We start from the raw sequence: 14,016 nt of genomic DNA on the forward strand, positions 1-14,016 counted from the left end.
CATACCAGTTGGGGGGTGAAGAAAGAGTTGCCTTAGAGGTTATTTATAAATTAAAGGCTAACCTTTTGAGCAGAGGCAGAAAAAGGACGATGGATAAAAGTGAAACCTGGTTGCCTGAAGCCCTTGTAATACTGAACGTGGAGCAGCATTTGAAGTAGTAGCTTCTGTTCAAGAGGCCAGTCCCATGGGGCGGAGTTGTCCGTGGCCGGGCTATGCGGCGTCGAGAAGCAGGATGGTAGTAACGTCCCTCCGTAATTTAGCAGGAGCTCAGTTCCCAGCACGATGCTGAGTCGCTGACCTGCGTTCTCTTCCTTCTCAGCACAGCCCTATGGAGTCGATACTTCTTGGGTATCTCCACTTTATGGTTGTTCAGGCTCCTTCAACCAGCCAGGTGGCAGAATTGAGAATTAAATCCCAGTAGTTTGACCCCAGAGCTCAAACCGTGTTTCTTGGCGCAGTGGTCCAGAGCCCAGGCTTGGTTAGCGAGGCCCAGGTTTGAATTCTGGCTGAGCTGGGAATGAGCGTTAGGCAGGTTCCCTAGCTTCTCCCAGCCTCAGTCTTCTCATCTGCAAGATGGGGATAATGATGCGAGCTTCCTCCTCATCGCTCTTCTTTCTCTTTCTGGAGTGGGCTTTGCCTTCTGCTCGGAGCTCCTCTGCCTGTGTGTGTGCTGGTTCGCTTGTACTCGGCTGGTAAGGTTGCTTCTAGGAGCTTCCCCTTGGCCTCTGAGCTCTCTCAGTCGGCCTGGGTCCTCACCGCCATCTGCGTTGCTTTGAGTGTCTTCTCCTGCCCCCCAGACAGGTGTGCACACACACATGTAGGTGCGCACACTCCCCTCACTAATCTCTCCAGCAGTGCTGTCGGATCCTGGGTGACGCCGGGGAGCCGCTCCTTCGCCGTGGGTTGGGTGGGTGCGTGAGCCCCCGGGGGGTCCACGCTCACCCCGCGCACGTGGCCGTCATTGCAGGCACCTGGAGTACAACAGCCTGACGGAGGTGAACAGCGGCTCGCTCTACGGCCTCACGGCCCTGCACCAGCTCCACCTTGGCAACAACTCCATCTCCCGGATCCACCGAGACGGCTGGAGCTTCTGCCAGAAGCTGCACGAGCTGTGAGTGTCCCCTCCTGGCTCCGCAGGTGCTTTGTGGACACGGCCCGGAGGTGACTCCTCCAGAGCCCGGGGAACTCTGGGCCGCGCGTCCCATGGCACGGCGGGCTTGGGGGTTCAGGGGCCTGTTGCGGAGGGAGGAAAGAGCCCCCAGCAGGCAGGCCCAGAACGGGACCCCGAGGCCCCGCGGATCGCAGCCACTGGGGCCTCACGCCCACCTCATCTCTACTCTTCGCCCCAGTTCACGTTAGCAGGGGCTGCTGTCGAAGGGTGGCTGTTCTGAGAGCCTCTGTCTACGAATGGCTCCACCACGTAACACGTGCTTCTCTCACGAGAGGGGCTCCGGGCAGGCCTCGGCGATACTGCATGTTCGGTTCCAGACCACCTCAGTAAAGCAAGTCACACACTTTTTGGCTTCCCAGTGCATAGAAAAGTATCTTCATGCTATACTGTAGTCTATTAAGTGTGTAGCAGCATGATGTCTTAAAAAATTATCTTAATTAAAGATACAGATCTTAATTAAAAAATACTTCATTGCTAGAAAATGCTGTCCATCATCTGACTACACAGGGTTGCCAAAACCTTCAATTTGGTTAAAAAAAAAAAAAAAGGCAATATCTACAAAGCGCAATATAGCAAAGCGCACTAAAACGAGGTGCGCCTGTATTGGGGCTCAAACACAGAAAGGACAGTGAACCCGAGGGACGGTGACACACTGACAGTGGGAGAATTTCTACGTGCATGTAGTTTCTGTCATGTGGTTTCTGTCGTCCTTCCCCTGACAAGTGGCCCAGGCACCTGGCTCCTTCTCCTCCCCAGCTTTGGGTCCCTCGGCCTGGTGGCGAGGCTCCCGTGCAGACGGGAATGTGTGCTTATACTTCACGTAAAGAGATTTCCCCCACGGGGCTCCAGGCTGGGACTCGGATGCCCTGAGCTGGCACCCAGGGTCCCTGACACCCGCAGTGACAGGCTCTCTCCTGGGTGGGGAGGGGCTGGGGCCTGGGCTATCCTGCCATGTCCCGGTGGGTCGCTGATCGTGAAAGCAGCATTTCCTGGGACTTGGTGGACACAGTCACGTCCCTTTGTTTTAATCCCACGTCTAGAAGATTGGGGTTTTTGGAGGAAGAAAAGTAGCTCCTCAACATGGTTTTCATCTCAATATGTTCAAGGTTGTTCAATTCTGGTGTGGTCCAGTATGTTTCTTTATTTTTTTTTTTAAGACAGTTCGGGTGGGTTTTCTTTTTTCTAGGCTTGACTGTAGGGAAAGGCTCACCCGCTGAGGTGAGTGATTACAAGTGCCAAGCCTGTCTTTCTTGTCTGTCTCTTGCCCTCAGCAGGCAAACTGAAGGGGATGTTTAAACCTAGTGCTGAGTCTTGCAGCTAGTGCTTTTATCTATTTGTCCACGTTCTTCCCCTCCACCAGCTCCCCTCCTTCTTCCCCCCCTCCCTTCCCCACCCACCCCACCCCACTCTGACCTGGAGTTTATATTTCAGTGAGTCCATCATTACCTAATGCAGAAATCAATAGTCCCACCTCTTTCCTGTGGCTGGCTTTCCTTGGAGAGAGAGAGAGAGAGAGAGAGAGAGAGAGAGAGAGAGAGAGAGAGAGAGAGAGAGAGACACAGACACTGTGTGTGTGTGTGTGTTAACCCTTTGGGTTTAGCTTCCTGACCCTTCCAGGCAGTGCACCTGCACGGTGTTCTCACGTGGAATGGGATGGCTTCTGAAAGACTCTTCCCTCAGGCCCTGACCCCGCTAGGGAACTCCCAGGACCCATGGTTTTCCGCTGTCCAGGCCTGGGAGCCACAGGGAAGCGGGAGAGGTCTTCTCAGCCCCCGGGGGCCCCGTACCTGCACAGGCTCTGAATCGCAGAGGGTGTGTGCGCCCTGGCGCTGAGGCAGCAGTGAGGGGCACACTCCCTGTGCCCTTCCAAAGGGGCAGAGAAGGTCACGGGAGTGTCCCCTGACCAGCCTAGCATTTTGCCCGACACCAGGTAACCTTGGAGCCAGATTCAGAGCTGCTTTCCACGTGTGTGTCCCGCCCCTCCTTTAAACTAAATTCTTTAATTGCAGGTGAGGATGTAATTTTGATCTCCTGCCAGGTCTCTGCAACTGACAGGCACCATGACTTATTTTTCCAGGAGAGAAAAACTGTCACTCCCTGCTACCTTTAAAAACTTGCTAATCTTCTCCGAATTTATTTTCCTTCCTCCTGCCCCAGCCCAGAGATTCCATTTTTTGAGGATAGATGACTAATATGCTAAGTAACCAACCCAGGGCTATGTCAGAGACGCAGGGACTGTGCTGGGAGGAAAGAAGGATTGATTCTGATGCTCAGGGAAGGTGTGTGATTGGGGGTGTGTTCCTTACTTACGGTAGGGGGATCATGCTAAGAGGCTGGCTTGGGTGAGGGCAAGGTAGCCCAGATGGGAGACTCTGGTCCCCCGGGCGCTGCCCAGGTGAGGCCTGCAGTTCAGTGAGGAAGGCTTGTTCCAGGCAGTGGCTGGTGGTGCCCTCTGCTGGCCGATGCTGGGAGGCTGTCCGGCTCCCTTGCTCACTATGAGAACCCGCTGGCGTCCTGTCCAGAGTCTCAGGCCACAGCCATGAGAGATCTGTCATGGCCTGAATCAGGACCAGCCATGGACACCAGGTGCATGCAGGGGTTGGAGCCTTGTGCTTCTTTGTTGTATGACCCTGTGCTGTGTAGTGCTCCCAGTTTACAGCCCTCCTTCCAGGAGTCAAAATGTATGGGTATCAAGCCCTGGTGGGTTTCTAGCTGTGAGACCATTTTGCCCTCGGGATCCTCGTGGGCGTATCCCTTCCCACTGGGACCTAGGTGACTGGCCGACCGTGGCTGTACGTTCGGGAGAAGAGGGGGAGGGCAATGCCGTGCAACCTGATTGCGATGTTTGCTTTCCCCTCCCCTCCCTCAGGATTCTGTCCTTCAATAATCTGACCCGGCTGGATGAGGAGAGCCTGGCTGACCTGAGTAGCTTGAGCATCCTACGCCTCGGCCACAACTCCATCAGTCACATCGCGGAAGGCGCCTTCCGGGGACTCAAAAGCCTGCGCGTCTTGTACGTCCTTCCCCGTTGGGTTGGTGGGAGAGCAGAGTAGAGCACACCAGCTGCTTCACTGCATTCCCTTCTCATTGGTCTTGAGTCACAATTAGATCCAAAGCTGACCTGTGATGTGTGCCAGACTCTCAAAGTTTCATGTCATAAATCGAAAAAGAGCTAGTTGAGCAGAAAAGTGTCCCTCATTCCCCCCGGGGTGGTGCCTAGAGGGATGACGACTCAAAGAACACTGTCATCACCACGCACTGGTTCCTGCAGTGCGCTTGGCGGGACGTGGGGTCCGGCAGTGGGAAAGGTTCCCCAGGCTGTGCGCTGCCGCCCCCAGATCAGCAGCCTTGGGGCCGTCTTCCCCATCCTGAGCCTTCCCGCTGCGACTTCCACGTTTCAGTCCTGAGTATTTCTATCTGAGCCAGGGCAATCCTGAGGCTCATGTCTTGGGCTAGCGTCTCAACTTCTTCAGCATATAGCCTGCATCCAGGACGCCCGTTTCCAGAAGAGGTGATGAGGGAATCCCGTGTCTCTCCCGGAGCCTTTTTAGGGTCATTTAACACAATGGAGATGATCATGTCATTTCCCTCGAAGTTCCCCGTGAGGTGGAGGGAGTTGCCAGGAGTTGCTGCAGGGTGCTTTTCTGGGACTTCAAATTTTCTGGGCTTTTCTGGGCTTTCGAGAACTTCCAGGCAACAGAACAAGCAGCCATGAAGCGGGGGTTGGGGACGGTGGGAGCGGCATCTGGATTTCAACAGGCAGTGGCCATGGGGTCTGAGGCCTCCCTCCCAGCTGTGCCCCCTGCAGAAAGAGCGGCCTATTCCGGCATGACGGGGAGGAAGGCCTTTGCACTTGCGCTTAGCAGAGGCGCAGAGGCTTTCATGCCAGGCCGTCGTGGAGGAGTGAGAAAGAGCCCGACGCCAGGCTGCTCAAGCCGAGGTCAGCCTCGGAGCCATGGCAGTGCTGAACGACAAGGCCGGGACGTTCAGACTCAGGAGGCCAGAGAAGTGAGAAAAAACCTTTGGCAGCTGGGGCTCAGAGCAGGGAGACAGGCACACAGAGCAGCAGCCCCGGGTCCCGGGTGTTTCAGGACCAAGATAATGGGAGGAACCTGATGAAAGGAGGAGGCCCTTCCAGCCTCAGGATCTCGGCTCTGAGCTTCCGCTTGTAAAGTAAAGGTCAGAATGAGCGTTTCTCTCCAAGGTCTGAGCTCCCCTCCCCGCGGGCGCTCACGGGAGCCGAGAGCAGCATCCTTTCTGGTCCTGGCCTGCGTCTCCTGAGGCTCAGGAGGGGAAGGTGTGGCGGAGCTCGTGGAAAGTTGGAGCGGGCCAGCCCAGGGCAGCATGGGGGCCTGGTCGCCAGGTAGGGTGTGTTGCCCGCTGGGGTGACCTGCCCTTGGAAGCTGGGGGAGGAAGCTGAGTCATTGGCCTTGTGATTTGCGTTGTTGGCGGAGACTGGGCCGAAAAGTTGGCCTGGTCCTCTGGTCTTGGCAATTGGGTCACCAGTCTGACTCAGCACCCAGATGTCGTCCCTGGCTGAGAGTCAGCACCTGTGCAGGCCCTGGGGGGAGACGGGCTCTGGGCGCCAAACCCACTAGAGAGGGCCCTGTGCTGGGGCCTCTTTCTTCCCTGTCCTTTCCTCCATGTGCCTTCTGCAGTTTCTCGGTCAAGTCCAGGAAAGGGACCCTGGCTGGGGTGAAAGCAGGTGGGAACCTTAGGGAACCTTTCGGACTCATTCTCAGAGCAGTGGACAGAAGTCCGCTCTTTGGGGGCAGAATCCAAAGCAGGCTTTCCCCTGGGGCCTGGCATGTGCCCACTAGGGAGCAGCACATGCAGCTGGGGAGCTGCCAGTCCAAGGCCTACGTCAGCTGTGTTGCGAGGCTGAGAAAGCCAGTTCTCACGGCAGGGTGGCTGAGTGGTCATGCCCCTAATCTTTTTTTTTTAATTAATTAATTTATTTATTTATTTTTGGCTGTGTTGGGTCTTCGTTGCTGCACGTGGACTTTCTCTAGTTGCGGCGAGCGGGGGCTACTCTTCGTGGCGGTGCGCAGTCTTCTCATTGCGGTGGCTTCTTTCGTTGCAGAGCACGGGCTCTAGGCGCGCGGGCTTCAGTAGTTGTGGCACGTAGTCTCAGTAGTTTTGGCTTGCGGGCTCTAGAGCACAGGCTCACTAGTTGCGGCGCACGGGCTTAGTTGCTTCGCGGCATGTGGGATCTTCCCGGACCAGGGCTCAAACCCGTGTCCCCTGTATAGGCAGGTGGATTCTTAACCACTGCGCCACCAGGGAAGCCCACGCCTCTAATCTTAACTGGATGTTCCGTTTGGGCACCTAGAACACACCGAGATGTTTTGAGCTTCTTCAAGGTGGCAGAATGGGTGTGAGTCTCTCTTCCTGCCACAGACTGAATGGTGAGCTTTCTGTCTGTCTCCTCCCCAGGGACCTGGACCACAACGAGATTTCGGGGACAATCGAGGACACCAGTGGTGCTTTCACAGGGCTTGACAGCCTCAGCAAGCTGTGAGTATCTGGGCGTCGGAAGATCCGTGGGGCTGGTGCATGGAGACGGCTCCACGGGCCCCTACACCCTGTGTTCTGCGCCCGCCCCTGGGAGCGTTGGCACATTTATCTTCTTTTGTTTGGGAAGGAAAGTCTGAATAGGGGGGCAGAAGGCATCCCACCTTCTCCCTGACCCACCACCTCATCACTGCCCTGGGTGTTGGTTTCTTTGGGGCTAGAGAGCTGGTGTTTGGAGGCCTGTTGGGTCTTTTCTCCCGTTCAATTCTTGACTGATGTGAAAACAGCCAACTTTTTTGTTGTTCTTTGCTCAAAGGAGTCTTGCCCTCTTACTGAATTTCTAGAAATTCTAAACGTCTAAAGCCAAGTGACTCTTGATGGTTTTGAGTCTTCGGGCAGTCTTTTTGTCAATCATAATCGTAAACGGAAACAATCATTACCGTACAGTAGCTGTTTTTTATTCAAGGTTTCTGGTGTTTGGGATTTGTTTTTCTATGTTCCTAGAATTTGCGAGGCGTGGGGGGGGGGCATGGGGGTGGGAGCTGTTATCACTGTTCACTAGCTGCTGTGGGGGAGGGGTTGGAGGAGGACAAGACAGAGGACGGCCCCACTCCGTCTCCCCCAGCCTGCTGTGGTGACGGCGAGCCGAGCAGAGCACGAGGATAAAGTAAATATTTTGAAAGCAGCAGTGGAGGGCGAGGCTCCGGGAAAGCCCGTGGTGGCAGGGGCTTTCTGCAGAGTTAACGTTTCTAATTTGTTTTGAAAAGTGGGGTTTTTCACGCGTTTGCTAGTCTGGGAGTTGCACGCGTCAGCCGTTTTGGCTGTCTGAGGATTCGTTCTCTTCTTGAGGCTCCTGCGTTCTGATAGTGGGTCACAAATGCCTGTCGGCCTTGTTTCTCTCCCCTAAAAAAATGCTCCTTTCTCCCCCACCTCCTGGGCCCTTTACCCAGCAGGTTTGGGAAGAGCCAGGACAGCACGACGGGGTGGGACAGAGGCCTGTCATTGACCAGAGGAGCCTCAAGCTCGGGATGCAGCTGCGGGGATGGTGGAGCCGGGGTGCTGGGCGCCTGCGCAGCCATTCAACACAAGCCTTCTCTGCGGGGCCTGTCCCTGCGGTGGAACCTGGAGCCGGTTCTTGGGTGTCGCGGCTTCCAGGAGGCTCTTCCCTGCCAGCTGGGGGCGGTGACCCTTGAGGGCACTAGGGCTTCCGGTTCTGCAAAAGCCGTTCGTTGTCCGTAGCCTAGAGCCGCCTTCCTAATCGCCTGCTGTCTGTTCCCCAGCATGTTCTCCTACTGGACTAGGGTAACAGTCCGGCGTTTGACCCACTGGACTAGGGTAACAGTCCTGTGTAAAGTCCCAAGAAGGCAGCACGAGTGCCCGTAACCCTTGCTTGCACTGGCCGCTTGACGTGGGTGTTTGGAAGCAGTGGGTTCACGGTGACACTGTAAAATGCAGTGTCCAGTCTCCTCCCGCCCAGCCCCACTGATCAGGATCTTGGGCCTGGACGCTCTTGTATCCTTTTCCAAAAAAACCGGAGAGATGCACACAACTGGGGGAAATTGGGACAGTGACAGTGGTTCCTTAATATGATTAAATATATGCAGTCATTTACTTAGGTGCCATGGTGTTGTGGTTATGTTGCAAAAGACAAAAAAAAAGAATCCTCTTCTTGGATAAAAAAAGAAAACTATGTGATAGATATTCCCAGTGGTCCAGCCCAGGTTGGGAGTGAGGAGTGGGCAGAGACGGAACAGGATTGGCACCATCAGGTGATGGTCGTAGCTGTGTGGCGGGCACATGGGGCTCACGACACCCTCCTGTCTGCCTATGCGGGTGTGTGAAATCTTCCACATTAAGGGGGGAAAAGGAAGGCCCGTGCTTTCCTGTGATCCGGGCGCACAGCTCCGGTTAGAAAGCACTGTGAGCGGGCCGTGGAGGCTCTTCCTGCCTCGTGAGGTGTGCCTGGCCCTTGGGGACGCCGGGCTTCTGGTTCCGCATACACCAGCCTGTGTGCAGCCTGGAGCCGCCTTCCTAACGGCTAACGGTGTTGAGTCAGCGTTTGTTGAATGAAGCGGGGAGGAACCCGTGCTGCTTTGGTCTCCCCAGAGCAATGCGCGGACGCTCCGCGGCGTGGCCGTGCCACCGAGAGGCCCTGTTTAAGCGGCCTGGGGGTGAGTCTGTCGGACCCATTACAAATGGGGGGGGCTCACATCAGCCAGGAGGGGGGCTGTCCCTCTAGAGCCGCTGGTGGGCTCGGCGGTGGAAGCAGCTGAGGGGCGGAGGTCAGAGACCTCCCTCAGAAGGGAAGGTGGACACACTAGCTGGCCTGCACTCTCTTACTTGAGGACCCGGGGTTCTCCCTGCCGTGCCCGAGGGCAGCCCGAAACTAAAACGTCTTCCAGGAAAGGAACAAGTGAGCAGCGGAGCCATAAAAGGCTTCCGTCTGCGAAGCCTGCCCTGCCCTTCATTTTTCCAGCTGCTGAACACAGCCATTTGGGAGGGTTCCTCAGTCCAGAGCTTCCTGGCAGGGCGTTCATTACACGCACCCACCCGACGCCCCTCCTTGCAGAATGCTTTTGGAACACCTGCTGGGGGCCTGCTGAGCTCATAGCCCGGGGAGGAGGGGAGGCAGGGTTTCTGGAGCACAGGTCAGCCGCAGAGGGGAGGGTTCGGTCACTTGCGGACGAAGAGGAGGCAGGTGCCGCCCCGTGGTTCCAGCTCTCTCCGGGGCATTCCTGGGGGCAGGGGGCCGAGTGACACAGCAGTAGCCGCTGCCCTTCAGCCTTCCTGGGGTGAAGGCGGCAAGAGCCGGAAGACCCTTGGCTGGGTTGGCGGGGCTGGGGGAGAGGGTGTGATAGGTGATCCCCAGGGTCGCCGTCTGCTCCACGTCGCTGGCGCGGGGGACGTGGGGCCGCCTCTGCCTTCCGGGAGCCATCGATCAGGTGCGCCACGTCTCCGCTGCCCACCGGCACGTGGCACACAGGCACGGGGACACACCTGGCCCACAGCCCCAGCTCTCCCGTGCACACACAGCGGCCTGTCACTGGAACCACAGTCTGCCAGCCGAGCCCCGGCCCCCACCCGCAGACGCCTGCTGGGGAATGTGAGGACCTACTGTAATCCACCAACAGGAGATGCGCTCCTGGATAATCGAGCATCTGAGAGTTTGTTTTATTGGTATTGTCGCCGTTAGGAGTAACAGCCTGCCCTCGTGGTAGGAGAGGCCAACGTGACTAATATTTAATGGATGATATAAAGCACAGCTTTTTTTTCCTGGATCTCGTTTACGGAAGATTTCACTAAACAGTTCAATACCGTTCACTAGGACCTGGAGCCCGCAGTGGCTCGGCCTGGGGCATCTGAGTGAGTGAGAGGCTGGCAGTGCTCTCAGTAGCGCCGGGCTTTGGTGCCCTGCGGGCTGGTGCTGGCTGGACTTGCTCTGTGGTGCAGTTGTGGAAACGCTTTCTGGGTGAGGTTGTTCTCACATCCATGCAGACCGCCTCCCAGAGAAGGAGAAGGCAAAGGGCTCTCTGGCCGTTGTGCTCCTTTACCCTCCGGAGGCAGGGCACAGAGCTGCTTTGTCTGAGGGCCGAGCCCAGAGTTGCCAGGGGGGCTGCATCAGCAGAGGAATTGGGAGGGCACCCCTCCTTGACGCACTTAGGGTGCGGCAGCCCTGTGGTCCGGCTGCCTCCCGAGTCCCCTGGCGAGGGCTGGGTCCTCTGTGTGTGTGATCCCATCTCCTGGTCCTTGCCTGCCGGGCCCCAGGAGCCTTTTGCACTGGGTGGGAGCCCGGGGCCCGTGTGGCAGGCAGTGCCAGGCTGCCCTGCCGTCTTTGGTTTTCTTCAAGGCTCGCATTTCTTTTCTTCCCTCTTTTCAGGGAGGGCTGTGTGCTTGCTGTTTTCCCTTGTGGGTCCTGTCTTAACGAAGGTCTGAAGATAGATCTGGCCTTTAGTCGAGATCTTTCCCCTGGTTCTCGGTGGGTTCTAGGCAAGGAATTCCGCCTCCTGGTGAGGGGCTGAGCCGGCCTGCCTTTCTCTAAGGCTTTCTCCTGACCACCTGCCCTCGGTGCATAGGAGTCCCTGTCCCACACCTGCGGTGCTGAGACCTCCCAGGAGCTGGTTCCCAGCAGCCCATGTCCTTCTCAACCTACCCTTTGGAGAGTCCCGGTGGACACCATCGTCAAAGACCCCCATACTTGTCAGCACTACCTCAGGTGTTCGCTGGCAGAATTTCCTGTGCCAGCAGCAGTTAGAGGGAGCTCCTTGGTGGGCTCTCATCAGAGCATCTGATAACGAGGAGGGAAACTGGAACCTTGATGCTTTTCATTCCCAACGTCCAGCCACTCTGGGTGTCACCCCTACCCCAGTTCCAACACAGACTTCCCTTTGGATGACAGCCCATGGAAGAGGCATCCGTTTCTTCCTTGTGTACTGCAGGGGCCACATTTGGGTTTCTGAGAAAACTCTTGACAGTCACTTATGAGACTGTGATTGGAATTCTCTGGAAGCGAGACCCCCCTTCTCATGGGTAGATGGTCCAGGTACAGGCATTAGATAGCCTGGGGGGCTGACCGTTGAGGACCTGTCTATCTAGGATTTAATAACCTCGGGCCGTTGGCATCATTTAAAACCCGGGCTCTTGCTGAAGAGCCGAGGGGCCTTCTCGCAGGCAGGGGTGCAGCGCACTGTGGCCGCATCCTGGCTGCCAGCGTGTGCCCCGGAGCTGGGGGGCCGTCTCCATAGATACCCACTGTCCTGTCCTCCTCTTGCCTCCTCTGGGGACCTTTATCCCCAGAAGGCAGCTTTCAGAAGTGGGTGGTAGTTTTTAGTTCCAAGAGTTTTCCTCCTGACTGCTTCCTCTCGCTGGAGCAGTGGTGAGTTCTCTCTCCCCTGTGGGACTATGGCTGCACTCCCCCAGGGTGGTCCTTAGAGAGAGAGAGAGAGCCCAGGCTGGACAAGGTGATTTCCACTTAACACTGCAAGGGGCCTTTTTGGCGAGACAGCGCATGCAATTCCTACCTGTCATCACTGTTAAATTCTAATAAAGATAAAAGTATCTCATTTCAGAAGGGGGAGGGCCCACATACCTCAGATGCATAATCTCGGCAGGGGTCAGATTTCCACCTGCCTCTCCCTGGACAGGCTTATCAGATAGCACCACCCTAATTGTGTGTTTTCTTTCTCCCCACCCTCCCTTGTTGCTCTCCCTCCCGCTCCCACCCCACCTCTGTTTCTGGATGTTTGGAAACTGCAGAACTCTGTCGGGAAACAAGATCAAGTCCGTGGCTAAGAGAGCGTTCTCGGGGCTGGAAGGTCTGGAGCACCTGTGAGTACCTTCCCTGACCCACAGGCCTGCCAAACGTGGCTGCCGGGGAAGTCTGTGAGCAATTTAAAAGCATCTTTGTAAACTGCGACAGGCTATTTGGAAACACCAGCTGCTTCCTTCTAAGTCAGCTTCAACTTTGGCCTTCGTTTTGCCTATGCCAGAAACGGTTACAGAACATATGGCCGCTCGGTGTTCAGATAAATACCGTCCTCCTGCCTGGCCTCCCCATTGCCTGGGCCTGCTCAGGCCCTGGGCTCCCTTCCACTTCCACCAGGACCCTTTATACTGCTAAAGCAGCGCAGCAGTGCCGAGTACACGCTGGGTTTAACTGGGAGGTTCCTCCTGGTGTGTTCGCCTCTGAGAGCCTGGGAGGAAGAGGACGGAGCCAGCCCTGAGACGTCCGTGTGTCACCAACCGAGGCGGATGCCTCTAGTACTTGATTCTTAGGGTATTTTGTCTTTGAATCAAGTGCGGCCACAATTCTGTTGGGAAGGTTTTGCCTGTTGACTTGCTGGGCGGGCCTTGGCTTAGCTTTGATGCCGCCCTTAAGGCTGGCTCGTTCCAGAGTTATTGCACGTGTCAATGTAGGTGAAATAGTAGCCGCTTACCGTGGCCTTAGGACAGGACAGGGGTGTCTGGCTCGTGCCTCTGGTTCGCTGGCGAAGCCTGGGCTGTCAGGAAAAATCCCTGAGCGTCGTGGCTCAAACACGTGGCTGACTTGAAGGGCGCCTGGAGTTTCTTTGCCTCAGTAGAGAATGCTCTTTTTCAGGAACCTTGGAGAGAATGCAATCAGGTCTGTCCAGTTTGATGCCTTTGTGAAGATGAAGAATCTTAAAGAGCTGTAAGTACCGGGGATTCTGTGGCCCCAGTGGGCGTGAGTAGCGGATTTCCGAGTAAGAAGTGCCTTCACTGGATTATGCTCTATTTTATATAACGGCTGCGGTCGTTTCTGGTTGTCCGTGAGCTCAGCTGTCTCTTTGAAAGCTGCCCTCTGGGGGCTTCTTGTGCATCAGGGCTCAGTGTACTCTTGCTTGCAGGGCCACAGGGCCTCTGCCATGGCAGCTTGACTCTTGTAGCAAGAAACCAGCCATAAATAAGACATCAACGAATAGGTGTGGCCGTGTGCCAGTAAATTCTTATTTACAAAAGCAGGCAGTGGGCCTGCAGGCCGTCGTCGACTAACCGCTGCTCTGGGTGATGTGAAACAAACTCTCTTCTGTAAAATGGATAATCCTCCCTTTCATTACGTCAAGGACAAGTGCTTCATCTTTTAGGGGTGCCTACAATGAAGGGCTTGTATTGAGAGGGGCTTCTTAAAAGATGTGGGTGGGCTGTGAGCAGGGCAGAGCTCTCCGTGGGATGGTGACACGTACCGTGGGATAGCGAGGAGACGCCCAGCCCACGTGTGTTCCCAGGGCCCCCGTGGTGTTTGTGGGCCGTGATGCTGCCGCTGCAGACTTGCCGTGTGGGGCCATGGGCGACAAGGGTTAGAAGAGCTTGCCTGTGTCCTAGTCTCTGGCAGAGGAGCTCGTCTAAGTATTCAGGTAGCAACACCCAGGTTTCCTTTCTTCTTCCTGTACGTGAGTCCGATTCTGCAGCCATTGAGTCTGAGCCATAATGTCTAGTTCCCTGAAGGTGCAGCTTTGGGTTCCTACAAGTGCTGAGAACATCGGGCATGCCAATGGCCGTCTTTGCACCCTGAGCTCATCCTCGTCCCTGCGGCGAATCCTGGTAGACCCTCGGTGGCAGCGGGGAGGGGAGGAATGGGGCAGTAGGGGGGTGCAGTCCCCATAGTTGGAAACCGAAGCAGGAAGAGGCCCCGGTGGCGTTCCCTGGGGTGAGTGAGGGGAGGCGAGGTGGACGGGCCCTGGCCTCACGACGTTCAGTGTCCTGCGAGATTCAAGTCTGTCAAGTTGGTGCCCTTTCTCGTAAGGGTCCTGATCTTAGAACGGGAGTTCGTGGAAGGATGGACACTTGGATAGATATGTGATAAAGCAGGTATCACA

The 14,016-nt window shown here is 56.2% G+C and overlaps 1 protein-coding gene across 4 annotated transcripts in view; it reads left to right on the top strand.

Moving 5' to 3' along the window:
• LRIG1 (leucine rich repeats and immunoglobulin like domains 1) overlaps positions 1 to 14,016 on the top strand; it is a 120,291-nt gene that overhangs the window by 86,739 nt on the left and 19,536 nt on the right. For 3 of the 4 annotated variants that reach the window (XM_004267999.3, XM_033424785.2, XM_033424786.2), the window contains 5 exons: positions 968 to 1,111; positions 4,041 to 4,184; positions 6,608 to 6,688; positions 11,939 to 12,010; positions 12,780 to 12,851. In XM_004267999.3, the coding sequence (XP_004268047.2) occupies positions 968 to 1,111; positions 4,041 to 4,184; positions 6,608 to 6,688; positions 11,939 to 12,010; positions 12,780 to 12,851 (513 nt within the window). Of the gene's footprint in view, positions 1 to 967; positions 1,112 to 4,040; positions 4,185 to 5,814; positions 5,877 to 6,607; positions 6,689 to 11,938; positions 12,011 to 12,779; positions 12,852 to 14,016 lie in introns of those variants that run through there. The other variant, XM_033424787.2, reaches the window with a different exon arrangement.

The sequence above is a fragment of the Orcinus orca genome, chromosome 10 (assembly GCF_937001465.1).
Source record: "Orcinus orca chromosome 10, mOrcOrc1.1, whole genome shotgun sequence".
NCBI lineage: Eukaryota > Metazoa > Chordata > Mammalia > Artiodactyla > Delphinidae > Orcinus > Orcinus orca.